The 27517-nt window shown below is 49.8% G+C and overlaps 1 protein-coding gene across 1 annotated transcript in view; it reads right to left on the reverse strand.

Annotated features, from left to right (window-relative positions):
- Positions 1-10416, reverse strand: part of KCNB1 (potassium voltage-gated channel subfamily B member 1) — a 126103-nt gene extending 115687 nt beyond the window's left edge. The window contains exons 1-2 of the mRNA XM_075166464.1: positions 10063-10416; positions 8245-8910 (exon numbers count right to left, since the gene is read on the reverse strand). Of these exons, the coding sequence (XP_075022565.1) occupies positions 8245-8811 (567 nt within the window). The 5' untranslated portion in view covers positions 8812-8910; positions 10063-10416. The remainder of the gene's footprint in view (positions 1-8244; positions 8911-10062) is intronic.
- Between the last annotated feature and the right edge of the window lie 17101 nt (positions 10417-27517).

Here is a 27517-nt window from a genome sequence, read left to right on the forward strand (position 1 = left end):
AACATATTTACTCTCTTGCTATTCAATACAGTTTAACAGCATCCCCTCCCTACAGGCAGAATCGCATCAGTGTGTGCTGAAAATGCCCCAGTACAGACCTTGTGCTTTTAAATCTACCAGAGAAAACCTTTCCATTTTTCTGTAACCACTCATTTCTCAAACATGACAAAGTTTTCCAGGCTGGGCTCATATAAATAGGAATTTCTGTGCTGAAACAAAGGGAGGTTTGATTTCTCACTCCATCCCCTTGGATAAACTGTCAGCGGGCTGCCAGCACCTTTCCCTCTCTAATATGGCACCGTAGGCAGCGGGCAAGGGCTGCTGGAAGCTCACCTATACCATGAAAATGTCCTGATGACATGGGCCAGGGGGAAGCCAGGGTCCCCCCCCAGCTCTGCCCTTGGGCATTGACCTTGGGCAATGATCACCTCTTCACTTTAAGATGGGGATAATAGATATATCACAGGTTTGTCCTGGCCTTAAGTAATCCATCTTTTCAAAGCACTTTGAGAGCTTTGCTTGATGAGCACAGACATCATAATACTCCCCTGTTCCCATTACATTCAATGGGAGTTTTAACCTCCACAGAATCAGGGCTGGGGCTGGTGTTATTGGGGGACCTAGAAAATAAATGCGCTTGTGATATTTAAATGCTAGCATTTGGGGAGGGGCTATAGGAGGTGCAAAGGCACACTGCTTGTGTAGGGATGCTCAGCACTCTTCCAGACTTGCTCTAGAATAAAGAGGAGAATTTTTTCATTAAAAATCAGAAAGAGACCTCACTGAGTCCTGCTGGTAGACATGTTCAGCTAGTGCCAGGTTGTAAAGGAGACAAGGGAGGCCAGGAAAAGCTAGGACAGCAGAGAGAAACCAGAGACCAGCCAAACTCAGGGGGCAAGCTTACTACAAGGTTTACTTTTGCTGTACTGAGTAATTGAGAAAACCAGGAGGTGAATGTGTGGCTATTGCCCCAGGGACTAAACTTAGGGCAAGGTCATCCTAAGGACAAATGGTGCCACAGCTAAAGCAGCTCAGGTATGACAGTTAAGCGATGGGGTGTGGGGCAGGGATCCCTGAGCTGTTGCCATCTCCTAGGTCCATGGCACAGAGCAACGCAAAGCCGATTTACCTGCTCAGCCCTTGAAGCAGTTTTGCCCTACAAGGACAGTGACCTCCAAACCTGAGCTCGGCTATCGCCGTACCACGGTGCCAGTGCTCCCAGTCCTAGAGCAACACATGGGAAGCCAACCCAGCCTGTGGTGAAGCTGAGCCTCTAGATCTAGGAAACCAACTGAGCAACTCTCATAACATAAGGGTCTGATTCTTGACTGTCTTAATGCGGTAGAAGCAGTGACGACATATAGCTTCCATGTATAGCTTCTTCAGAGAAGGCTAATGTTAATGTCTTGCTCACATTCACTGGCCACTGTCTCTTCTGTTGCTGCCAGATATCTCCATGGAGTAAATCATATTGACTGTGTTTATTATAAGAACTAAGTGATCAGCTGTGAACTTTCTTTGACATAAATATTTTGCCATTACCAATGACAAATAGCAACACTCATGTTGTAAAAGTAACATTAGATTATTCCTCTCCATGGGGGCATTTACATCGAGAGAAATCAGAAGGAATTGTGATCTTCAGGATCAAGAGGAACTGGCAAAAGTAGGAATGTGATGGCAAGGAATTTATCCCACTGCGTAAGAAGAGTTAGATGAAGAAAGTGTTTTAAAAAATTAAAAGAGTTTATTTTCCTACACAGCTCCAGAGTGCCTCTGCATCGCTAGCTCTGAACACCACTGCAGTCAGCGCACGCCTGTCAGGCATGGCGTGCTTGACTTGGCAGCACGTGCAAGTGCTTTGCATAGGTAAAGCTGCACCCACACTTTGTGAGCGTTCACCACGCCACCATTTCCTGGGTGGATCAGGCCCAGCACTCTTCTTCTGAATCCCATTATTACTAAACCTCTGCAGTTACAGCTGAACAAAACAGGAGTTTTCCATACTTGCAAGATTTCCTACATTTTTGACTGGTGAGTTGGCACCTGAGACCATGGCTGCTTGCAGGCTGAGCAGGATCGGAGAACGCTGAGCAGCGAGGGGAATTAATTTCTCAGAGAGATTTTTTTTAAAGGTCCAAATGAGAGCTGGTGCTTTAAAAATAGCATTGACTATACTTCTATAGCACACATCCTCTAAGGAATTCAGCCCAAGCACGTAAGCTTTTCGCTTCCCTCCTGAGGCAGGCAGGCAGTCTCACACAGATGTGGATACTTAGGCTCAGGGAGGACCATAAACTTGCTCCAGGCTTTCCTAGCAGAAAGTTAGAGAAGTTAAAAATCCAGGGTTATGCCTACATATCTATGTTCATGTACACTATACTTCATGGACTGTATATCAAAAGAACTACCAGGTGTAATAACTTTAACTTTCCTTTTATAAAATTCTTTAGAGACTGCAAACCTGCAGATTTGGATTGCAAACAGCTGAACCCAAACCATTTTCTGGCAGGGAATGCCAGGCAGCTGCCTGCCTGGATCCAAGGGGTGCTCAGGGCTGCAGTTATAGGTCTGGAGAAAGGATCACCTTTGAAGGGTGAGGATCCCACCTGGAGAGCTTAGAACAAACTTCTTGTTGGCATGGGGCAGATGCATACCATGCAGGAAATAATATGGGATGTTGCGTTAGGGATGTGGGAGACTAACAAGCCGATGTCATGGCCAGGGTCTTTCCTATACTACAGGAACTCCCAACAAGATTCTTTAGAGCCAGGAAAGAATCACAGGACATAATTAGCAGGCTAGCAGTATTACTAGGGGTTCCCCCCCCCCCCCCCAAACTGGGAGTTTAGGGAAGCTGTAATGCAGAGGAGTTCTGGGAACTGGCAGCACAGCAATACATTGTGGGAAGGTCATCAGTGAGACAGAAGCAGAGGACACATTGCAGGGAACTGAACATAGGAATTAGGGCTCCCCAGACAAAAGATTTAAGAAGTTCACTGGAAAGATAAGCACCCAGAAAGGAGCTGCAGGATCAAAGGAGATTGATACAAAACAGCAATTGTTTGTGTGTCCACAGGACAACGCTGTGCTAAAAACCCAGCGATAAGCTATAGACCAAAGTGGCAAATCCTTGAACCCAGGGGAAAAGCTTTGGAATGAGTCTCTGCTTTTGAGGATCTCCAAAGGCAGGAGTTTACTTCGGATGAAGGGAAAAAGTGTCCTATATATAGCAGACAAGCCAAGGCAGTAGCTGCATCAGAAAAATGAAAGTCACAGATGCAAGCAAAATATGGGCAATCTGGCTTTAACAGACAAAGTCAACATCTGCCTGGCGACGGGAGTCTCGGAGACAGACAAGACATGGCTAAGATGTGACCCCCTGCAATTAGGGAGAGGGGTTTCCTCTGCTGAATGCTAAATTCAGGCAGGTTTAGAGATGAATGAAAACTGCATGCCATAAGGGAGGGCCAGGAATAGAAAGCCCATGTGGGGGAAGAACACTCTAGATGTAGCAAATGCATCTCCAAGAGGCTTTATCATTCTTATTTTGTCACTACTATCAACAATAATAAGAAAAGAGCTTACAGAGCAACCTCCCCAATCCCTAAGCAATGCATCCAGAGATTAGCAGCAGAGAGCAGTGGGCAGCTCGAGAAAAGCTGTTCAACAACTGTAGAGGCATGCATAATAAGATTACTGAATTGGAGTTGCATGTTTTCAAGGATAAACGTGATATTATTGCACGGGCAAAGACATAGTAGGAACAGGGGAAAGGATGAGACATAGCCTGTCAGAATGGAGGGATTGCTGCAGCTGAGCTCCCAACAGGACAGGGACAAGTGGGAAGTGGAGGCAGCGAGGAGGAGAGGAAGTGCACATCCTACTTGACATGCAGATATGCAGAGAAGCTTTTTGCAAAATGGGTGATGTCATCGTGTTTTTCTCAGCCTTCAGGACAGTAAGAGAAAAATAGATGAAACCAGCACATGCAGAGGAGTCTGTAAGACGAGCAGACTTCCCCCCCTTCCCTGTGCAACACTAATTGCTCAAATATTGATCGGGGAAATAATTTCTAAGGACTAAAAGAAAGGGTTTCTTTTCCTCCTAAGAGGCAAAAAGGGCAATGTTCTTGCAGAGTTGCTGGAAAGGGCCAAGTGATCAGAGGATTGCCAAGACCATATAAGTTAATCAAGATGTTGAGTTGGTCAAATTTGTTATTTATTTATACTGGAAAGCATGGAACAACTGCAGTCTCTGATTTTTCAGGATGCCATGAAGTCTAGTTGGATTTGCAGCCCTGGCTGTCCCAAGGGGCACGAACGTCTCAGCAGGCAGGTAGACCCACAGATCCTAACTGTGAAAAAAACCCAACAGCTACAGGAGGGACTTCTGCTTTGGAAACCCAGGGTTGCTAGCTGGGTTGTGGGTGACAGAAACCAGCTGCCCAGGCTTAGCCTTGCTGAGGGAAAGAGGAATTATGACTAAAAGCCCAAACCCAAGTGCTGGAGAACTGCTAGCCACTACTGCCCTGACATGGACACTAAGTCCTGAGAAAAAGCAGCAGTTCTGCTTGGCTTCTAGAGAGCTGCTTTTCTTTCTTGAGGAAAGGAAAACTACCACACAACAAAATGTAGTAGCTACTCCAGAAAATATCTGCACCTCATCTTCATCTGGGGTAAATCCAGACAGAAGCAAAGCACCAGAGAGTCCTCCATGGTTAAAAATGGATGTTGTGAGTACACCAAAGTACAGGAGGAATGCTATTCAAAAAAAAAAAAAACCACACAAAACAAACAAAACAAACCACAAAACTAACCACCAAATTGTTAAGGGAGACTGGGAGAATGATAAAAATAAGCAGGAATATGCAAAAACAGTGATTGCAGGAAGAGGAGGAAGCATCCACGAAGACAGCAGTGAGTATTTCTCAGGAATATACAGGCAAATAAAGCCACAGGAAGCAGGAGAAACTGATCCTTTAAATTATCTTGTAAGGCTAGAGAGACAGAAATTAAGAGTTTTATTAAATAACCATCTGTTAAATATTTTTTCATTTGGTAGAGGGAACATCCCTCAGTGCTCAATTTTGCGCATAGGAGTTTTCCCACCGGGCAAGGTGAGCGCAGTGGAATGCAGCCCTGCAAGTGCCTCCAAGTTAAATGGACTGATGGGTGAAATGGTTTGGGTGCCTGTTGCATGGTGTGACCCTGGGGAAGGGCTGGAGTGCTGCCCCGCAGCTCTACAGCACCTCGCACAAGGACGGCGCAGCTTCGGTTACAGCTGCGAGGGACTGCTGCCTTATAGGAAAGGAGCAAACACCCCTCTGCTAGCGCTGGGGGGCAAGAAGGCAGCAAGCCTGGGGCTTCAACAGCTGCCTGATGCCTCATCGTATAAATCTGGAGGCTCTCAAAAAGTGGGTATTATAAAATCTAACAGGGCGTTCTTTCCAGTCACGTACAGGGTGAAGTATCGCACATAAATAAGTCATTGCTTGCCACGAGGTGGTTAGTTTAAAAGCCAGACAGATTTGTCAAAAGATATGGGTAAATCCCCAATGGGTAAAAGAGCCACAAAGATTAAGGTTTGGGGGATTCTTCTTCTCTTTTTTGAATGCTGTTTTCCACCCTGAGGTACACCACATACGATTCTTTTTTTCTTTTTAAAAAACAAACAAACAAAAAACCTACAAATAAAAAACAACTGGCTCTCTCAGGATTTAACTGGTCCCAGTATAACCATGCAGTAAGCTGTTATGGAGGAGTCAGGTCAGGTGTTGTGCAGAAAACGTTAAAATACAAACAATGCTGACAGGCAGCAAGAAAGCCCCCCTTGCTGGGGGGGGAGTGAGACGACGGGGCATGGCTTAGAGAGGGATTGCGTGGGGCTTGGGGGAGAACGCACATTTGTAGCTATTTTCTAGACTTTTTAAAAAGAACATGAAGGTAGCCTGTATTTGTTACATTTAAATGGAAAAACCTTTGCATTGAGTGGCGCAAGTCTGAAGGAAGAGAATAAGCGAGAGTAGTACAGATTTTCCCAACAGTGATTTTAGGTCCTTCAGTGACAATCATTAAACCTCAGACTAGTTTACTGTCTTCCCTTTCTATAGGAACAGTTTGAGCTCCCAGACCCGGCAAAGTAGATGGAGTCTGGCCTTAGGAAAGGTGACAGAAGTTGCTGGAGGCCGGTGGCCTCAGCTAAAGTGCTCCACTGAGCAGACAGCTGAGGAAAGCTGGCCAGCAGCTATCAGGCAGAGGCTCAGATTTAGAAAATGCAGCCTGAAACGGAGCCTGGGCACAGCTGGTTAGGTCAGATAACAGGTCAGGCTGCCAAGTCCCTCTCCCCACGTCCTTCCATCAGAAGTTGAAGACCGAGTCCAGCCTATTCAATATGTGAATTCTCATGAAGGCGATCAAAGCAAAGGGCATACTCTGGCATGAGAGAAAAGCTATCCACCAGCAGGGAGAAAAATCGGATAAAAAAAAATAGGCTTAGCAGCTCTTCTGTCCCTGCCTGGTAAGCTAATTGTTCATCACGCCCATTTTCCTTGCTACACTTGAAACGAGTAGAAATCTGTGTTTGGGAACTGCTGGAATATTTGAGGTCTGAGAACATACAGCACCATTTTCATTACAGTAACAAAGTCACAGAATAGTAGCTTTAAATGGGAAGGATAATAATAATAATGCATTACCATTCACTCTCAATTAATCCAGAGCCTGCAATGCCGAATGCACTTACTCTGAGAATTTTCTCAGAAAATGAAGCTAGAGTGTATTTCATTTATAAATCACAAAAGACACTTATTTGGCAAGAATGACCCCTGCTCATATACAATAAATCATGAGCATCAACAGTTCTCTAATGGATTTTTGAGTCAGTGCCACAGACAGCGAAGCCCGGGGCCTGTGTTTCAGCATTCCAGGACTGTGCCAAAGGAGCCTTATAAATGATTAATGCATTCAGCACAGTGTCATCTGTGCCATTGGAGAGAAAAAGACATTCTGGGGCTTCGTTTGTCATTAAAAAAGTGATAATCGGTTCAGCAGCCGACCATGCCTCTCCCTTCCCCTGCCAGAATGAGCCATTTAGCTCCACACTTCATAAACTCCCTCCCCCAAACTTTCATACATGCTCTTGGTTCATGATGTGCAACATTTCGATAGGAAAAAAGAGAGGGAAAGAAGTCTGTTTTCATAAGTAGCCCTCTAAAGCCAGATTTCCTATAGGATGGAGCTAAGGTTTGCATTTGCAAATGTATGTACAACAGGGAGATGATATTGAAGAGGTAGCTGGAACCTCTTTCTACTTCTTCGCTATACTGTGAGGACACCAGTACATAGAAAATTCAAGTTTTGGTCCCTACTGCTCAGTCTCTCGTGCTTTTCAGTTATTCATCCCACAGTTTTCAACCTCTCCCCCTTCACTTTTGTCCCCATGGTTACTGTATCATTGTGTTCGCAGAGACTTTCCTCCCTAAAGAATATGTGACTAACATGAGACAGCTAAATTATCAGAGCCAACTCTGACATTGGTTTCTCCTAACATGGATCTTATCTTCCAAACGCCTTCAAATAGATTTGTTGCACTGGCACCAACTTCAGAGTAAGCAGCACTTCAACTATTGACAGAGACAAAGCTGCAGCAGTATTGCACAGGGAGACTTAAAATAGGCTGGAATAAGGTAAAGGATGAAATTCAAACACTAGCTTTAGAAGACCCACAGCCTAGGAGTGCATGATACAAATAACTAGATGTATTTCACCACAGAATTTTAAATTAAGCCCTGGAAGGGAAGGCATTATTTCTTGACTGGACCTGGGTCTAAGAGTTCAAGTAGATTTCCTCTTCTTAAAAGCCAGCCTGGTTAAGCAATAGGAGACAACACGCATGTTTTAGGCCCAAAGAAATCTCTATTACAAAATGCACCAACACAGGCCACTCAATAACAAGTCTACTAACCTTCAGCCATGGCAATCAGTGTATGCTGACCCAGGGGTCAGTGGAGCTGCTCCCACACTGAGCAGCGGCATCTCAAACCAGATCCCTTTCAAACTACCCAAAAAAGATACATTAAACCTTGTTTGCATCTGGGAGACCTTTCTCCCCTTCATTCAACATCCATCCAGCCACAAGTGCCCAGATGCTAAAGCAAGGGTAGTAGGGCGATACCTCATGTAAGCATCACCACAGTCATGAGCCAGTACAGACAAGACTTGAGAAGAAATGTGGAGATCTTACCTTGGCCGCTACAGAGGAGTTGGGCTTCTCCAGAAGATCCCAGAGCTTTTTCCTTTTGTCAGCACAGCAAGTGTTATCAAATTCCTCCCCTTCCCTTTCCCTCAGGGTCTCGGCTTCTCTCTTCAGCTCCTCGTTCATCTGCTCCTTCTTCTGGTGGTAGCGGGCCTGGCAGCAGGACTCCAGGTAGATCTCATCCACCCCCCAGTAGTCCAGCTCCTGGCTGAAGGACAAGGCGCACATCTCCTCCATCATGTGCAGCTTGCCAGTACGGTAGAAGTTCAAGATTGAGGTGAATGCCCCGGGATGCCTGTCAAAGAAGTACTCGTTCTCCTCCAGGTTGTAGTCATCACAGATCTCCATGAGGGAGTCGTGTGTGTTGCAGTCTCTGAGCTTACCCAGCCTGGTCCGTGGCAACCTGTCCAAGGTCCGCCAGAGAACCTCGTGGGCCAGCCCCCCCACGTTGAGCTTGACCCTTCGGGAGCAGGCCTTGCTCCTGACGATCTCCGTGGGGTCCGGAGGCAAAGAGGTAGTAGAGCGAGATCCATGCTTATTCATCCCCAGAGGCATCGCTGGTCCCCCTCAGGCTGGACGCTCCAAGGTGCGGCGTGGGGCAGGGCGCGCGGGGGCCGGCTCTCCTCACCTCTCCTTCCCCTCCATGCCCCAGAGCTGCAAGAGAGGCCAACCATGGGTCCCCGCCCGCTGACCTCCGCGCCCGCGGCCGCCTCGGCGCGGCCTTATCCCCGCGCGGGGGAGCGCCCGGCCCCGCTAATCTGCTCAGGGGGCGGCGGCGGCGCTGTCCGCCCCGGCGGTGCTGAACCGCGCTCCGCGCCCCGGCGGGCGGGCGCTGTCCGCGCCCGCGGTGCCGAAGGCCGCCCGCTCCCACGTGTCGGCCCGGGCGCTGCCGCCGAGCTCCCCCGGGCGGCGGCCGGGTGTCCCCCCCGCTTCCCCCGGCGGGCCCCCCCTCTGCCCGGGAGGGTGGCCCGCACACCCCGTCCGGGGGAGCCGTGGAGGCTGGGCACGGCCCCGGGGGCCGCTGCTAGCAAAGGGCTGGGAAGTGCTGGCTGATGGGGCGGGGGGGGGGGGCGGCCACAGAGCTCGCCCGAGCACCACTCAGCAATGCGCCCCAAAAGGCGCCGGGCCGCTAGCCAAGGCGTGCGCTGGCACATCGTGCCCAACCCGGCGCGGCCGGCCGGGAGCGCACCGGCCCCGCCACAGCCGTCCCCGCCGCCGCTCCCTGCCGGACCTCGGACCCCGAGTGCCCCTATGACCCAGCCGGGGCAACCCTCCTCCTCGGCGCCGGCGGTGCCCCCCGCCCTGCCCACCCGTGGAGGCTGCAGGGAGACGCGGAGGCTTTTTATAACTACAGCCTTGCAAATATCCCCGAGGAAAGAGCTGGGGAAGGGAAAAGGGGGTATTTCCAGCCTCTCTGACGACGCACTCTACCTCTCTGGGCTGCCCAGGGACGCCCACACACACACCCCACGCCGACCTCTGCATAACAGGGAAATCAAAGAAAATCGGAATAAGGAAAAACCCCGAGCCTTCCCTGCAAAGCCGGGTAGCTTATGACAGCCCTGAGCACTGTTGCTTACACAAGATGGCACGAAGAGAAACCCCGGCGCAGAAAGGAACGGCTCCTCCATGCCCAGCCGGCACAGCTCCGGGGGCTCGGCCCCTCTCCCCGCCGATCCAGGTCCCCCCAGCCCCAAAACCGAAATACCCCCGCTGCCTCCCGGCCGCCACCGGGGCTGCTCCCCGGCCGCAGCCGCACACGGGGAAAGGCTCCTCTCCTTCGGCCCGAGCCCGGCCCGCACCTACCTCCTCCTGCGGGCTCCCAGCGAGGCGGTGCGGGGCTGTGCGGGGCCGAGGGCGGCTACATCCTGCGGCGGGGCGGGCAGCAGGGGCGGCCCCGCTCGCATCCCCCCGCGGGCAGCCTCAAGGCGGAGGGATGGCGGCCGCGCTCCCGGCTGTCCACGGAGCCCGGGGGGAGGGGAAGGGAAGCGAGGTAAATCGGATCCCTCGGCAGGAAGCTTTCCAAGGCCTTCCCTCGGCTGCGGCTCCTCACTCCTGCCTACAGGCAACGCCGAAGCCGCATCTGCCCCCGCCCCCGCAGCCCTCTCTCCGTGCAGACACAAAGGAAAGCTCCGGTACTTCCTTCTGCTGCCTCGGAACGGAGATCAACAAGTCTAGTCTGAACCTCCAGCTTTTCCCTGCAATTCTGTCCCGGAGTTGTTTGGAGTGAATTGGAAGTTGGGGGTGGAAGAGAGGAAGGCAGCTCCACCGTGAGCTGGGATGCAGCATTGCAGGGAAGGTTAACGCTTTCCTGGCCGGGCCTCGCCGCCCCGGGGCTGATTTACAGCGGGGAGGCGCCTGGAACGGACCTAGCACCGGGGGAGAGCCGCAGCATCCCTCCTTAGGGGGATGGGGCTATTCCCACCATCCTCCAGCTCCCGGTGGTATCACCCGTGAAAATAGGAGCAGGGATTGGTGCCAGGAGAAGGAGGACGAGCAGAGAGCGCTGATAAGCCCAGCAGGGCCCCTATTGCTTCCCAGGCCCTGCTTGCTGAGCCAGGAGCAGCGGAGCTCAATGAGGCCGAGCATCACTCCGTGCGAGGAGTGAACTGGGCCCTCGTCCTCACCCTGGCAGCCCCTCATCAAAGGAAAGAGACTGTTCTCGTTATGATTGCGTATATTTGCAGATACAGATGGGAGGAATAACAGTGGATCTGTGCTGTCGATTGTGACTATAAATATAATAATAAGGAGCATTTACTAACCTGAAAACACAGCAGAAACGGAGAAAAAGGTAACTTGCCAGGCAACAGCACAGTACTCAAAGCATCCCTCTGCCACTCTGTCCTCGTTCCCGTCCTCCTTCACTCCCGACAGGGGAAATGGACTTCACCAGGAGCCTGGAGCTCCATTAGCACCATTTAATGGTACATTAGCACCACTTAATGCAGTTCACCTGCTTAGGCTGGTGTACCAGAGGTACACAGCCATGCTCATTAGCCCTTTCTCCTCTTGCATTGATTGACCATGGCTCTTGGACTCTAGTGACAATTCCTGCTACCAGGTTTCTAAAATAGGTGTCTGATTTTGTGTGATTAACTAGGCAAAAAGACTCTCAGTGCTGCTTTTCCCCATTTTCTATGCTTCTCTCCCACCTGGCTCCCATTGGCCAATGTACACAATCCCAGTGTTATGCTACTATCTTTGGTGTTTGAATGTCCACATCTTCCTCAGGGAGTACTTTCTGAAATCCCAAACACTGCTTGTGTGGCCAGGCCTTTTTCTCCAGTACCTCCCACAATGTATATCACCTGTATATTTCAGAATTTCTTACAAGGAGAAGTGGGTCATTACCTTCCTTTTGCAGGTGGGGAAATTAAGATATAGAAAAGCAAGATCACCCCGAGATGAGGTGGAAGGAATAAAACCTGTTGACCAGCTTAATCTCAGCCCAGTGCCCCTCCTCTGCAGTAGTTCCCCCTACCCCATGAAAACCTACAGGCAGTCTCCAGACCACTTCAGTTCTCTTCTTTCTCATCATTTCACCTCCAGACCCTACTTTACCCCTTTTACAAGAGATGAAAATCCTTGATCGGGGCTGGGAAGCTAAATCTGCTAATGATTACGAAGTGCTTTGAAACTTCCAGCTGGCAGGTGCTGTAGGAGAGCGAGTTAATTGTTTGTTAGCACTGGCATCCAGGGCACATTATCTCCCCTTGTGACAAATGCAGGCTGCTCCGCTGCGGGAAGAGGATGGTGGGAGGGAAAATGACAAGTAGCCTAATGCAGGGAGATGCATCAGATCCAATGCAGTTAAATCACTGGGAGAGAGGCAACTCAGGTTTATTAGCAGGGCATCTGTATCTTCCTGCATCACCCTTGCTACCCTGCCAATGTCATTCACATGTTCTGCCAAGAGGCCGGAGAACCAGCTGTGGAGGGGGCACAGGAAGGGGCAGCATGGAAGCACAGTCTCCTTCACTGCTGTGTGCTTACCCTTCTAACCACGCCGACCTGCCAGCGCTGAAAAATCATACTCGACTCTCAGGTAGAAGCTACGAGAGTTCTTTTTCCAGCTGGCTGTGCCTGGGGTGATCCAGGAGTCTGGGGAGAGGAGAGGACGTTTCCACCCCCAGGACGTCTGTTCCCTGCAGCATTTCTTGTCCCACAATGGAGAGTGTGTCAGCAAGGGGCAGTGCAGGCCTGAGGATGCAGAAATGTGCAGCTTGCTCTCTCTTCTGCAAGGTTATCTAACCCACTCTTAGTTTGGATATACCTTTCAATTGATATTTTTATACCCTGAGCTTCTGCAAACTTAATTTATGGTTTGTTATTTCCACAGCCTATGGAGCCAGCCAAATGCTGTCCGTGGCAAACCCTCTTCCTTTCTAGGTATTACAGCAGTTATTGACAAGGAAACACCTTAAACCTCAAGTAGTTTAGAGGAAATGTGCAGAGCATGGCAAATATATGTTCTCCTGGGCTCGCAGTCAGTGGTATATACATATCTGGATTTCACCTGCCAAGCAGAAGAGGTCTGCAAGACAGTGTTTGTTGAGCTACAACACGACAGAGAAATAGGCTGAGCCTAAATGCAGAAATATCCCTCTGCTGATCTGCAGTGACTCCTCTGCCTGCATAAGGAAAAGTATCACATCTTCACTAACACCCACGCCTATACAACAGTCTGGCATCTTCCTGTCCATCCTGCGAGGCAAGAGGGGAGGCTATTTACGTCATTTTACTGGTCACAGAAAAACAAAGGGCTGTGAGAAAAGGAAGGCTCCTTGCCCGTAAACAAGCGCTCAGCCCCGTCACAGCAATGGTATGTGGAACAATGGGTTTCCAGCAGAGATGGGCAAAGCAGCTTTGGTGGCCCATGAGTTTTGGCTCGGTCCTGATGCTGAGGGGATGCTGGGTTTCATATTCTAAAATGAGCTATAAGATGTAACAATAACCCGTATTGTTCTTGCAGCCCAAGGGCCTTGTACTTGTCCTCGTGAGTGGGAAAGACAGTCATACACAATAAGCTCCGTCTCCGTCACAGAGTGTTTCCTATTATATCCCTTTAAGGATTTCCTTAGTTTCCAGGGATTTTCTTTCCAGCCTAGAAACACTTTAGGTACAATGGAGATTTTCTTTTATAGTCCGAAATCCTTTCCCTTAAATGGGAAAAAAAATTATCAGCTTTCTTGGCAGAGGTCTGTAACAAGTGTTGAAAAGTGCAAAAAGAACTGAGATACATAGTGCGGAGTGGTTTCTGCTACTGAGAGCCCAGGAGCGTGGAAATACTGGAATACCAGGGAAAAATACTGGAAGCAGACAGCAAAATACAATCCAAAAATAAGCCTTAGAGATACAAGGCTCTCCTCAAAAAACCCAGGCAACGTCAGCAGCAGCTGGGCTCCATCATCACATTCTCCCTTGCTGAAAGCCCCTTTCGCAGGAGCTCAGCCATAGCTGCCAACCTACGCTGCCGCGGGGCAGCGGGCTCTGCCTGCAAGGGGGAAGCCCTGGTAGCCACGGCTCTCCTGGCCCCTGGCCTGTCCCCCCAGCAGGCTCCACCATTCACCCTTACCCTCTACCAGCCCAGCTCCTCCTCTCACCGTGGTAAAAGAAAGCCTTTCCCAAACTGTTTGTTTATATTTATAAGTCCATAGCAGCTCGTTGTCCAGACAGCAGGGCCTGACCTCTGCCGTGCTCTCTGGGTCCTCAGAGAAGCACCGAAGGATCTGGGAGGGCTGAGCTGCTGGACTGGATATCTGCAAAAGCAGGAGATGGAGGGAGGAAGGGCAGAGAGGTCTCAGCAGGGACCAGGGAGCAAATGCCCCTTGGCAAAGGGCAGTCTCTGGAGACTGTCTCAGCTACAGAAAAGACAGGTGAGGGCAGCCCTGTCTCGTATTTGGGAGGACAGCAGCCCCATGGGGCCCTGTCCTGTAAAGAGCTGAAGTTTTCAGCTTACCTAAACTTTTCAGGCCCAAAGTCGTCCCCCCACCCCGGTTGCCGGCTGGCTTCCCTCCCTCCTGCCGCCTCGAGGAGGGGCAGACCAGAGCTGCGTCACCGCCTGCCTGGCACCGCTCTGCGAAGGGCTCTTGGTGCTTAGTCAGCCTTGGGCTCCTCTTGCCTTCAGGAAGAGGGCAGAAAGCACGCCAGTGCAAATTGCTTATCAGAGAAGTTTCTGGTTCAGGTTCCCACAAAGCGCATTCAGAGCCATCCCCCTCGGCTCCAGCTTTCTGCCTTTCCCAGGATGTGCATTTCCTCCCACGCATCTATTAAGTCTCCTCTCAGCGCTCACTGACCACAAGCACACACCCCCACGGCTCTTTTTCCCAGGGATGGTTCCACCAGACCCACCTTTCCTCTCGTCTTGGCAAGGATGAGTCTGGGGGACTAACTGAAAGCTGTGGAAGCACCAGCCTGTTCCCTAAGGTGGTCGGGCGTGTGAAACGTCACCTCCTGGCTGCATCTGTCTTGTTCACATCAGGTTTGAGACCAAATACAATTACTTCAGGGAGGAAAAATACACAAACTTTTCTGCTGGTTGAGGAATAAAAAGTCCCCAACGGGCCAATTGGTCCCTGTCACCCACCTGCTAGGCAATTTGCAAAATGACCTGAGAAAATAATTTTCTCCTACCTATCAATACCATAGACCAAATCCTTGGGGGCCCAGGTCCCCAACCTGCCCAGGAGGGACCAGTGGCAGTGGGATTCCACCCCCCGCCACGGAGGGGCCGGGGGGATGTTTTATCCTCCCAGCTTGTGCTGTTCAGGCAGGGCTGGCAGCGAGGGAAAAACAACTGCCTATAATATGTTACCTAACATTCAGCTTTAAGCACCGAGCTCTGTAAAGCAATTGGACTTGCTATGTTATTCAGCAGCTGTGGATTTATCAGCCCCTGAAGGGCTGGAGGCTCGCATGGTCACCTCGCCATCAGTCAGGAAGGCGGGCAGCAGAGCTAGAGGGGTCGGCCAGTCTTTGCAGCGGTGGAGATGTGACCTCTCTCTCGCAGGGGTGACCAAGTGCCCGTCCATCCCGGCCGCTTTCCACCCAGCGGCTGTGGGCTGCAAGGGGCCCTGCAGCCGTTCACACCCTTTGGGGTCTGCGGCACACCAGCCCCACGCTGACTGCAGGCAGGCTGGGCAGTCTTTTGGGAGAGCGAGGGTCCAGGATCTAGATGCAGTATCATTCCCAGGAATTCATGGGCAGGAGGCCCTGCCTGCCCTCCCTAAGCTCCCCCCATGGCAGGGATCCCTCAGCCTAGCTGCCTCCCGCCGCTGCCAGAGGGATCCCAGCCATGGGGGAGCTTGTGCATAGGGAAAACCCCTCGCACAGCCGGACGAGGGGCTGCAGATGCAGTGGTGCGGCTGCTGACAAGATGAAATCCCAGCTCTGAAGAGAAGACGTAAATAGGGGTGTAAAGGGAACTAGGTCAATGTTGACCCTGCCACATTTGCCACCAGCCCTGCGCATAACACACAAGTCTCTCTGTTTCAGAGGTGATGGGTGCTATTTCTCTCCCTGGGTTGGAGGAAGCCTGCCTGCTTTAACCAGCATTTGGAGAACCAGCCTGCTCGAAGCATGTCGCAACAGGCGGTGGGGAGCCCTCGCCTGCTACGGAGGGCAGGAGTGCTGAGAAAGAGCAGCGGGGGAGCAAAGAGTCCACCTTCTCCTAATAGAGAATATGCCGGCTCAACTGTTTCAGGAAAGACTTTTGGCAACAAGACTCCAAGCAGCAGAGCTAGCAGTGGAGTCTGCTAAAGAGCTCCCCCGTTCCAGTCCCTCGTAGCATCTTCCCTGCGCAGTTGAAGCAAACGCAAGTGATGTTGCAGAGGAGCCGGGGCTCTGAAGGGCACTCCAGGATGCGACCGCTCACAGCATCCTCTGAGCAGAGGAGGAAAAGACAGGTCCCCTCCCTAAACAGCTTCCACCTGAGCCTGGGGACACAGTTCCTTGATGTGGGGAGGTGGCAACAGGTAACTGTGACCTGAAGTGTCCTGCTAGGGTTCACTCCTGCCCCCACAGCGACCTGATTTCCATCCCTGGCTTCTCTTGCCCAGCTCCTCTTTAACAAGCGCAGGCTGAGGTCTCAGCCTTAGAGGCAAAGCAAACACCTAACTCAGCCAACAGATGCAATCTACTTCGGGGTCTAATGCTGGAAAAATGCCATCGCTTGAATGTCCTGAAGCGTGGCGAGTTTTTTCTCAGGATAATGAGAGTAAGAATTGCTCTGCTCTTGCATATACAGATCCTAAAAGGACTCTGCAGTCAGAGAGCAATTTCAGATGGTTCCTGGGAGGAAAGTACCATAATATCCCCTTTCAGACTGAGGGAAATTGAGACTGAGAAGGATTAAAGCGACCTGCCAAAAGCTGCATGAATGAGCAGCTAAATGTACTTTAAATCTTAAGAGATATCCTTCAGTAATTCCTACCAAGATTGTTTGCCTTGTCCCTGTTGTTGCAGCTAGCGGGGAGCACGTTTGTCAGAGGTTCCTGCTTCAGTGGCAGAAGCTTTTACGAGAGCCGCACATCTCGGTGAGAATAAGGCTGATGGTGGTACCCAACAGTTTAAGGTTTTTGTTGCTCATCTTTTACGAGGAACATGGCAGAAAATAGGCAGGATTTGGAAAACTGGCATGAACCCAGCCCTTCTTGGCCATTCCCTGATCTCAGTTGCCCTAAGCCTTGAGTAAACGCGCTCTTTCTTCTCCCCTCCTTTGTGCCATTCAACAACAGTAAAAGCTGGAGCTGCTTTGGGGTCAGGAAGCCTCATGCCAATGGCTGCGAAGTGACATGGGGGGGGTCAAACCTAATTTCAAGCAACTATTTAATGTTATTTCTAGTTCTAAGGGGGCCTGGCTCCCCTGGGGGCAGGTCATGGAGGAAAGGCTGGGCGCCTTGTGCCATTGATGGGGCTGGCTCCTTGGAGGGGGAGAGCTTTGATTTCAGTGACATCCAGTCACAGCTGCAGGAATAGCATAAATTGTCTCTGAGAAGGGTCACTTCCAGCCTTTCTTGGGTTATTTTGAATCTGTAACTTGTCTTTAATAAAATACGTTTTAATTTGCAGGATTATGAAGATCATTTTAAAGCAGCTTATCTACCACTCTGTTCTCCTTCCCTGTTTTTCCCCAAAGTGTTCGTGGGTGATGCAGAAGGCTGCAATAAGCCATTTGTTGAAGGCTGTCTCGGATTAAACTTCTTCACATGGGACAGCACTACTCCCCATGAATTTTAATGAGCTCTTCTAAACATGCCCTTTTTGTTGTACGCATGAGTTCTGCAGGGGAATAATACCCAGCACCAGCTAACCAAAAAGAACAAATTGGATGTAATCGTACAAACTGAAAACACTGCAATAACCTACCGAAAATGCAGCTCTGCTTCCTGGGTCTCAGCGGCAGCGGAGGATGCTGCGACCAGAGCGGGTATCACCGCAGTGCCCAGCTCAGAGGGTGCTGCAGATCCGGATTTTGACATCAGGTTACTGCACCGTGTCCACAGAGAGCGCAGAGCAGTGGAGCAGGATTGAGAAGAGCCGGAAACGGAGCAAGGAGTTAGCTTAAGATCACGTTTTTTGGATGCTTGGATGGTCCCTGTCTGAGGGTGCCAGGGACATTTCTCCTTCTCCTTGGGATTTGCAACCTGAGGCCCTCTCCTAAAGGCGGTTTTGTCTGCTGCTTCCTTCAGTGCATTGCTCACTGGTCACGATGGTTTTTAAAGATGCAGCTGGAAAAGGTGGGAGCAAAGCAGATTTTTAATTGCAATGAGCGCTTGTTCAGAGAGCAGAGCCCCCTGCTCAAGTCCTTCAGCACAAAGAGGCTTAAATCCACTCCCTGCCCTCAACTGCTTCAGACTTAGGCACCAAAATTCCCAACAGCCTTGCAGCAAAGCCTTTACCGCAATGTCTGACCCAACCGTCCCTGCCCCATTGAGACTCATTTTCCAGTGTGACTAAACATCTAAAAAGGTCAACGGCTTAGAAATGACAATTTACTATCATCTCTGAACTCCTAGCGTTGGAGTGCTCTAAAAAGCATTTTGCTGTCCAAATTCCTCATGATAACACAGAATTAAGAGTTCTGATGAATGCTTTATTTTCTGCAAAAAGCGGTTGCAATGCAGCTTTTCTGTGAAGCACATTAGGTTTCTTCTGTGGAAAGGGCAGAGGATCTGGCAGGGAGGCCTTTGAAACCCCTGCCTGTGCTCCTGCCAGCTCTGGAGGGGGATTCAGCAGAACCCAGATCCGCTGTGGAGGACAAAAATTATTGTCACCTGGTTTTAAGCAGATGAAAAGATACGGTCTGGCTAAGCTCCTGGGCTTTGCAGGTGGTGAGTGCCTTTGGGGAGCAGCAGTCCTGGGCGCTCCCACCCGCCTGCTCTTCAAATCTCTGCTGGCTGGGAAGGGCAAGGGTCTGAAGGCAAGGGGACAAAAGGCCACAGGTTAAAAAGCAGCAGCATGACCCCAAACAGCCAGGTTTCCCTCCCTGCTCCTAGCATTTATGTTCTGCCGTTCTAGTAACTGAAGTAATAACAATAGCAAAGATTCCTCAGGATTATCATAATAGAGATTTCTATTTTAAGAGAGTTGTCAGCTACCTACCTTTGTCTTTTTCCATACATTAAATATTAACAACCCAGCCAACGTAATGCAAAATTTAAAAGGCCCTCAATTCAAGCAGTTAAGCCCCAGTAAATCAGGAAATCCCAGCAAACTCCCAAACTTCTCACCCACCGTCCTGTTTGAAGAGCAAGCAGCCATTTCAGTATGTCACAATTGTTCTCCAAAATCCTTTGATGGCCTTCCAAGTTCAAGCTTAGCCTACATTTTCAACCTACCTCCTCGCTCCTGATGGGATGCAGAACAAGGCAGAGCACCCAACCATAGCCCCGGGCAGCCACTGGCCCTCAGGGGCTGTGTAAGGCTGCGGAGGGGTGACCCACTCACACCTCCACCTTGGGGATCACCACAGCTGGAAGCACATGCTCTGCCCTGGCAGCTGATGCTAGGGGATGTCCACCTTCCCTCTTGCCCTCCATCTCAACGCAGAGCAGGTCCTCTGCACGTGCTGTCTCTGCTCGGAGGCCATTGCTCGCCTGCTGGAAGGAGAGGAGTGCTTCTCCACCCCTCGCACACCGCCTGTATCGCCCTGCGTGCTGGGGGAACATAAGGCACGTGGAGATGTTCTCTCCAGTTTTCTTCAACTCCCTCACCCTGTCTCTATTTTCTGGCATGTTCGCAAAGGTCAACCACAGTCTTGCACTGGAAAACCAGAGGTGAGTGAACTGAGCCCATCCCAGCACTCGCTTGGCCATCTTACAGATGGCTGCTCTTCAGTCTCTTTTTCTCCTGCACACAAAAAGCGAAGGTGGTTCTTCATCAAAATCAATAGAGGAGGTTAATTAAATACCTCTGCTCAGCAACACATCAAAGCCTCCTCCTCAAGCCCAGCGTGTCTGCGGGTGATCTTTGCCTGCCTTGCCCAGACCGATCCCTTTGATACGGGAAGGGCTGTGGAGGGGGTGCTTAGGGAAGCCAAGCAGCAATTCAGCTCTTCTGATTACCAAGGGCAACACAAGTTTCATTTCAATAGACCTTAAGCTCCACAAAGCAGCTGTGATTTATTCCTAGCCCAAAGCTATTTGTCCTCAGTGGGTGTTTTTCTCCTCTCTGCGGAAGAAGTCCTGGTAAAACGTGAATTGACTTTTTGGGGTGCCACACGCGGCTGCACGAACCCTTCCTGCCCTGGTCTTTGCTCTCCTGCTTTCAAAGGAAAGGAGGAAGGGAGACAGATGGCAGCAGTTTGGATGATGTGGGCTGAGTGAATCCCAGGGGCTGGGGGCTGCAGGGAACATGTTGCCTCTGAGAGCAAATACCCAGGGCCCCAGCAGCTGCTTTTCCAGTTAAAGCAGCAAACAGCCCCCAGGAACACAGCAGACAAGGGAATTCAATAAAGATGCATTGTAAAAAGCACAATTTTTGAGCTTGCATAGTTCCTTCTGGGTAATAAATGTAAATATTTTATTCTGTAATAAAAACTAGATTTGCTTGAAGCTTCCGTAACAGTAACTCGGGGATAGCTCAGCTGTTCTGCTTCCCCAGCACTGGGTGCTAGCAGCTCTTCTCCACCCCTTCCTTATGGCAGCTGAGATGACATTGGCCACTGATGGGTCCCTGTAGAAGGATGCGTGTGCCGAGAGGATGTGCACCAGTTGCCTTGCTGTAAAGTCAGAATCGACAATGTGAACAACAGGTCTTGAAGTATCTATTCTTAAAGCACCCATCTTCATGGATTTTAATTTAGTAAACCAAGACAGACCAGTTCAATTTTGCAAGAAGTTGACTAAAACAAGGGTTTCCCTGTGGAAAAAGATGAATTAGGGTACAAACAAGCACAAACAAGCAGCAATGTCTGGGGAACCATCCCAGGAACTTCAGTGATTTGCTTTACAAGTCTTTGCAGTGCAACCTGAGACTGAGTCTCCCAACCATTTGCTCGATCAGGAGGAATGTGACGCTCCAGCCCTAACATGGACTAAAGCACATTTTAGGGCCAGTGACTCTGTAGATACAAGCAAATCCATTGGCCTGCTCCCAGTTTCCAGATTTAAATGTATTCTTTCCAGACCCTGAAGGAGCACCCCCAAAAAAGAGCAGGAGGCTGTCTCGGCACTGAAAGCTGCAGCCTGGGAGGAGATGTACTTTCTAGCCAGTGCTTTGCAGGAAGGTACATAAAAACATCAGCAATTACAGGCAAAGCAAGCCCTAGTCATCACTAGGTACCACCTTCACGCTAGGTGCCTTCACGCTAGGTACCACCAGGCTTACCAACGGCACTGGAAAGTCCTGCTTAGCTCTCAGAAACAAATAGGTCTGCCCAGGTCTGGAATAAAGGGTCATAAAATCAGCTGCCTCCTCCTCTTCCCTACTTCAAACATAAACGGTCTGTCCAGGGAAAGCTGCACAGTGCAGCAGCTCCTTGGTGCTGTGAGAAGGCACCACAGCTGCTCTGAGCCAGGTGGGTTGTGCCCAGCAGCTCTGGCCCTTGGGAAATGCCAATACAAACACAGCAGAAACTTTTAAACACCCATCTGAGCATCTCCTGCCCAGCTGTGTTACGTGCAGGTCTTCTGGGCCACCGCTGCTTGGATTGGGAGCCTAAACTCCAGCAGGACTTTTTTCCAGCGGCTAAATATTGCACTAATGCACTTTATACACACAGTCGTGATGCTGAGTCATTCCAGAGCATCTTCTCTCCAGTTCTCACTCGTTATGTTGCTGTCAAGGAACATCAACCCTCTGCCTGGACCCCGGGGCTCACTCTGTAGAAATAAAAGCACAGCGTTGTGTGTACTTGAGCTCATGAGTCCATTAGCTATATTTAGTTCCCATCTACCCAAGGATTTGCAAGAAAATGGATAAATGTGCAAACTTAATTGCAAGTTACATCCTATAGATTCTGACAGTTATGTTTTCCCTTGAAATATGCCTCCAGGATGCAGTTCCCTTTGAGTGCATCCAGTGTTTGGTTACTCAGAATGACTGTACAACATGCTGGGGCCCCCCAAGCACCCTCAGACACTCAGCATCAAAGCTGCAGTCTCACAGCTACAAAGCTGACGTACAGCAATGGTATTTTTTGAGTGCAATTTTTTCTACCAGTTCTTCATCCCAATGGACTAGTCAATACATTAGTTGGGGTAAAAAGCAGCAGAGTAACAATTCTCGACAAACATACAGAGAAGTGGAAGAAGATGACCAGCTGATGGAAGGCAAGCCCTTGCTGTTTTACTCAATTTTCAATTCATATTGAACCCTGATGTCCTTTTCTGGCTGTAACATCCCAAAGCAGTATCTTTCCTTGTTAAACCCTGGGATTTGTAACCTGATGTCTTTCAACTCCAATTCAGAAGAGTTCAACAGGAGGAAAATAAATCTAAAATGATAAAACAGTCAATTCAGAAGAGCTGCCTTCTGTTGCTGTATTTGGAAGATACCTGCTTGACCCACCCAAGTTATTCTGTATTCAGGTACTTGTAACTTTGCCAAAATTAAAACTGCTCAGGTTGGAATTTTCCACACCATTTGTTAGTTTCTAGTAGGAATCAAAGGCAATTTCAGGAAAATTAGCTATTTTCAATGACCAGATCAGGGGAAAAGTACACAACATTAACAGGGATGAGATTGTTATTGGAGAAGAAAAAAAATAAGGGATTCATCTGACATTTGCAGGTTGCACCTCTCTGCAGATGAACAAGGGAGAGGAATTAGGATTTTATGGGAAAACCTGAATTTTAGTATTCCATATCAATCAGTTGCTTGCTTTTGCAATCCAAATATCCTTCTAATATAATAAACTAAGAGAATGAAATTACACTAATTAAACTAACTAACTCCAACACTACAGCGGAGTCAGGATCCTGGGAGCTCTCCCACTATATTGCACCAGTAAATAATTCCCACAGTTTAGGACTCCTCCTGATCTATGGTATAAAACCCAACATTTAATGAAAAAGATAAGTATGAATTTCTAAAAGCATCTATACAGCTTGCTGAGGAATAAACGTAAATTTAACAGATGGTTTTGCTGCGCAGTCATACACTGCAGATACCAAAGGCATCCAGTGAATTTTCTATGTGATGATCTTTCTCCCAAGCTAAGGGACTTCAGCGGGACTCCTTAGCATCACCATCACCAGGAGCGCGCTGGGGAGGAGAGCTGCGCTCCGCAGACTCGCTGCACGCTCACTGCTTGATGCTGCTGACCGCACGCGGCTGTCCAACGCGCTTGCTCACTCCTGCTCCCCACGGCACGCTGCAGCACTGAGCCTTTCTCCTCCCTTCCAGAAATCTTTCTCGGTGTTGTCTGCATTGAGGAATCTGCTGTATTTAAGTACCTGAAAGATAGTAATGCCACGTCCCAGCTATCTGATCCGTCCCTGGTGCAGCCAGCTCGTGCTTGACACGGGTGCATGGCCATTGATCCTTTGCAGTCTCCCAGGGAATGGGACAGCAGCAGGGGGGCACAGGAAAGAAGACCCTGCAGGGGACAGTCCTTTGGAAGGAAAAAAAAAAAATAATAGGGTAGCTCACAAAAATGAAAGCTTCAGTGAAGCTTTCCTTTGGAAAATGACAAGAAGTCCCTGCGCAGGGTAAGCTTGATGTGATGCTCTGGCGTGGTTTGTCCCCATCCCTGCCCAGCTCTACCCCTCGCCCAGCCCCAAAGGGCGATGGTCCCCTCCCGCCCGCCATGGCCAAAGCTGCTTCAGCAGTTAAATGTTTTCTACTTGCTAGGGGATTTTTTTCTTTCAGTCCAACCTGTCCGAGGATTTTCACTGAGCTAAACCAGTATTTGGAGCCCACACACTAAAGCTCTGAATGGAGCAGGACCATCAAAACCCATTATTAGTGGGTTCTTGACCTCACACACCGCACTTACCAGGGTTTACATCGCTGTAGAGTTGGCCCCATTTCTGACCTTTCGGACTCTAACAGGTTGCAGCAAGAAGGATGCAAAGCCCGTTTGCTCCTGTGTTATAGAAGAAAGGACAGAGGGGGGCTATGGGGTAAAACTGGTTCTATATTTAAGGCTTGCATCGGGTTGTTATGGCAACAGGAATTCCAGCCACCACCGCGGGCTGCTCCGAACGCCTCCCCGCCATCCTCTGCAGAGCCCAACTTTGCATCACTCACCAGCCTCCTGCCTAACACTTGGGCTGAAGGGGAGGAGAAAAAAAGAAAAATGTGCAACTCATCTTTTCACAGCAAGCTTTTTCCTCCAGAAGTGAAAAGCAAATGAGAAGAACAGTTTAAATAAATATGCCTACAGATACAAGCACTGAAAGCCAAGTCTAGCAGCAGAAAGGCTCAGACCCTCTCAGCTCACGGAGCCCACAGGGGCTGGGAGCCACCAGGATGACAAAACCCACCTGGTGTGTCCCCAGGGGGGACAACCGCATGGCTCCCGATATGGGCAAGGTGCTCAGGGGGAGCATGCCGGTGGGATGGGAATGAACCCCTCCTTCCACACCCACCCCTGCTCCTCAGCAGGGCAGACCTGAGGCTCGCCCGTAGGCTAGCAGCAGTCTGTCCCTCGCGGTGCCACTTCCCCAAGCTCAGTTTCTTTTGTCTGACTGGTGAAAGTCTGCATTTCATCCATGCATCCATCTATGTACTTATATGGTCCTCATCTTCACTGTGCCCAAATCTCAAGGGCCACCAGGACATTGTTTGCTTTTTTTTGCAGCTATCACGCTGGAATTCATAAACAGAAAAGCTGTATGAGAGACACATGAAGTAAACCTCCCCTTCCCCGTTACTAAAGCCTCAGCTGGAATACTGCATCCAAGTTTGGGCACTGTTCATCAAGAAAGACAGGCCCCAACTGGCGAGAGCCCAGCAACAGGAGTGACCAGAGATGTAGAAAACAGCCTCTAAGGAGAGACAGAGGGAAATGGGCTGATTAACTCATGGAAATGGAAGGCAGAGCGGAGATGGGGTAACAGTTTTCCGTTCATAAAAGGTTCTTGTAGAGGAGAGCAATGACTTGTTTTCCGTATCTGCTGGGAATCAGACAAAAAATAATAGTGTGGGAGAATTAGAATGGCTGTTGGGAAAAACTTCCAAAGCAGAAGTAGAGTAAAGCCCTGGGGTAGATTGCCCAAGGAGACTGGAGAGTGGAGACATCATTAAGACTTTCAAGAAAAAGGTGCTTAAGCATCTGTCAGGGATGGTCTAGTCATACTGATCTTGGCTTGGTACAGGAGGATGGATTAGGGTACATCTTCATGTCCCTTCCTGCCATACATAGCTGTGATTTTTCTACGAGAACCTCACGTGTACATTACAATTACACACTGATCTTACACACGCCTCAGCAGTTTACTTTCTAGGAAAGTAAAGCTCAGAGTTATTGGTAACCAAAATATGCAGAAGAGGTGCACCAGCCCAGAACAGCCGTGTCGTCCCACATCCCCTGGGTACATCCACGTATCGGCTTGCAGCTTGTCCTCTGCTTCTAGCGGCTTTTTCTAATTCACCTTGAGCTGCTGCCATGGCTGCAGGATACTTTAGGGGAAATAGGAGAAGTCAAAAAAACGCAGGGCCTACATTACCCTAAAAATAAGCACCCGAGAGGAGTCAGAGTTATTAAAACGGTGAGTAGATGAACTGGAACCTGCAGAACCCCCATAAAGCACAAAAAGCAAAGCACAAATCAGCATCAGCACCACCGTGGGGACGAACGCCAGCGTCCCATTTCACAGACTGCACCAAGGACTGCAGCGGGCTGTGAAACAACCCCTGTACAGCAAAAACACAATTATTGCGACATAAGACTGGGAGGAAATGCAGCCCGTCAGCAGCACAGCAGAGAAGTATCAGGTCGGCCAGTGTTGGGCATTTTTGTTCTTGTTAATAAATAAATAAATAAAAATGTGATGATTAAGTGGAAGCAAAATAGCACTGTTATCAATACAGAGTATTGATATGCAGTACATTAAACCCAAGTAATTTAAGGAGCAAAGCATATCATATAAATAATTCATTCTCTTTTGGTAAGCACAATGCCACTTTAGCTGCCTAAATTTTCGAGGAGGGGGTTGCTTCTTAATTAAAATGTAGGCATTTACAAATGCACACGGGCCTTTAATTATTCATGTTTGAAGCAAGCTGACTTGGTCATGCATTAGAAAGAATAAAGCGGCTTTCATCTTTCTGTAGATTACATCCAGCACACTGCCGGGGCTGTGAATGAGCCGAGCAAGTCTGTCTCGTGATGAGAGCACGTTTCGATCTCCCGTGCAGCACAGAGTCATCAGGGAAGATGCATTTGCTGAGGTCAAACCAAAAAAAGAACAAAGTGCTGGAGAGCCAACGCGACGCAGAATCAATCTGCCTCAGTGCCTGTCTCGAAGCAGGTTCTCCCCAGCAATTAGGGATATTATGAAGGCGGATAACCAGAGCGCAGATGATTTCAAAGGGTTTAATTGCTTTCTTCCTAATGACACCGCAGGCAACAGCCCTCTCCTTCCTTCCCCGGATCTCTGGCTCAATGGGAGCTTCTCAGCTGGTTTGTGGGGTATGGACCTGGCCTGGGCAAGGGCAGGACTGTGGGAACCTCCACAAAACAGATTCCAGCCCAAAATAAAGCTCTACTGCTCAGGAAGTACATCAAAAGCACCCAACACTCACTATTTTGAAATCCCTGGATTTTTACCCTAAGCTGCTGAGCCTTGAGAGCCTGGCACCGTGAAACCAGCATTTACCTGCACGGTCTGCTGGGAGGCACGGCTCCGTGCACGGATCCTGGGCTGCTCTGCCCCAACCTGCTTCAACAGCTCGCAGTGGCCGAGGAGCTCTTCCACATAAATTAGAGTATTTCAATGAAAATTAAAGGAGATGAGAAAAGCATCTCATGCATCAAGAAAGGATTCATGTTCACCTCTGCCTGGCCGAGCAGATCTACCTGCATGGATCAGAGCTGTGGCTCTGCCCCACAAGTCCCCTCCTGCTCCCAGCTCCTCCGGGCAGCTCCCAGCTACTTTGCTTCTCTGCCTTTTCACAGACAGAAGTTTCCAGAGACACTTTTTGATGCTGGCAGCCTCCTTCTGCACTGCATGGAAACAGAAGGAGAAATTCAGGTGCTAACATAAAGTCTTGCTGCAGCAGAAATTCGGCTAGGAATGCGAAGTCTCGCTGCAGCCACTTTGCACCAGATTTGCCCAATTTCTGTACGTGCAGCTCGGACACCAAGCCCGGACTGACGTGGCCATGCAGGCTGGGAGCCAGCCCCGGCCCCAGCCCTGCGCAGCCCCCCGCAGAGCCGTGCCCTTCGGGCCATGGCACAGCGGGCAGCGGCTCCAGCCCGTCCCAGCAGCGCCTTCTATTGCCACACTCGGCTCCTTCGCCGCCAGCTCCGGGCGGAGACAGAGAAGAGAGAAAAGGCAAATTCCCACCAGCGGGAATAAGGGAGACTTCCCGGTTCACGCCCATGCTGCTCCACCTTAGAAAAGCTGCTAATGTTTAAAATATCTGCATGTGTTAGACCCCACTAATCCCACAAACAGTGACATCTGAGAGCCGTGCTCCCCCTCAAGCCTGGGGTCAGAGGTTCCCTCATCCTCCCTGGGCCACAGCTCTGCCCTGACCTCGCTGGTGCCCATCTCCCATCTGGGAAGGGGCAAAGCCCCTTGGGAGTTGTTATCTCCAGCATCCCGCTGGGCCATCAGCCTGCAGCCCCAGCCCCAGGGGGAGAGCA

This window comes from Calonectris borealis, chromosome 17, assembly GCF_964195595.1.
Source record: "Calonectris borealis chromosome 17, bCalBor7.hap1.2, whole genome shotgun sequence".
Lineage (NCBI taxonomy): Eukaryota > Metazoa > Chordata > Aves > Procellariiformes > Procellariidae > Calonectris > Calonectris borealis.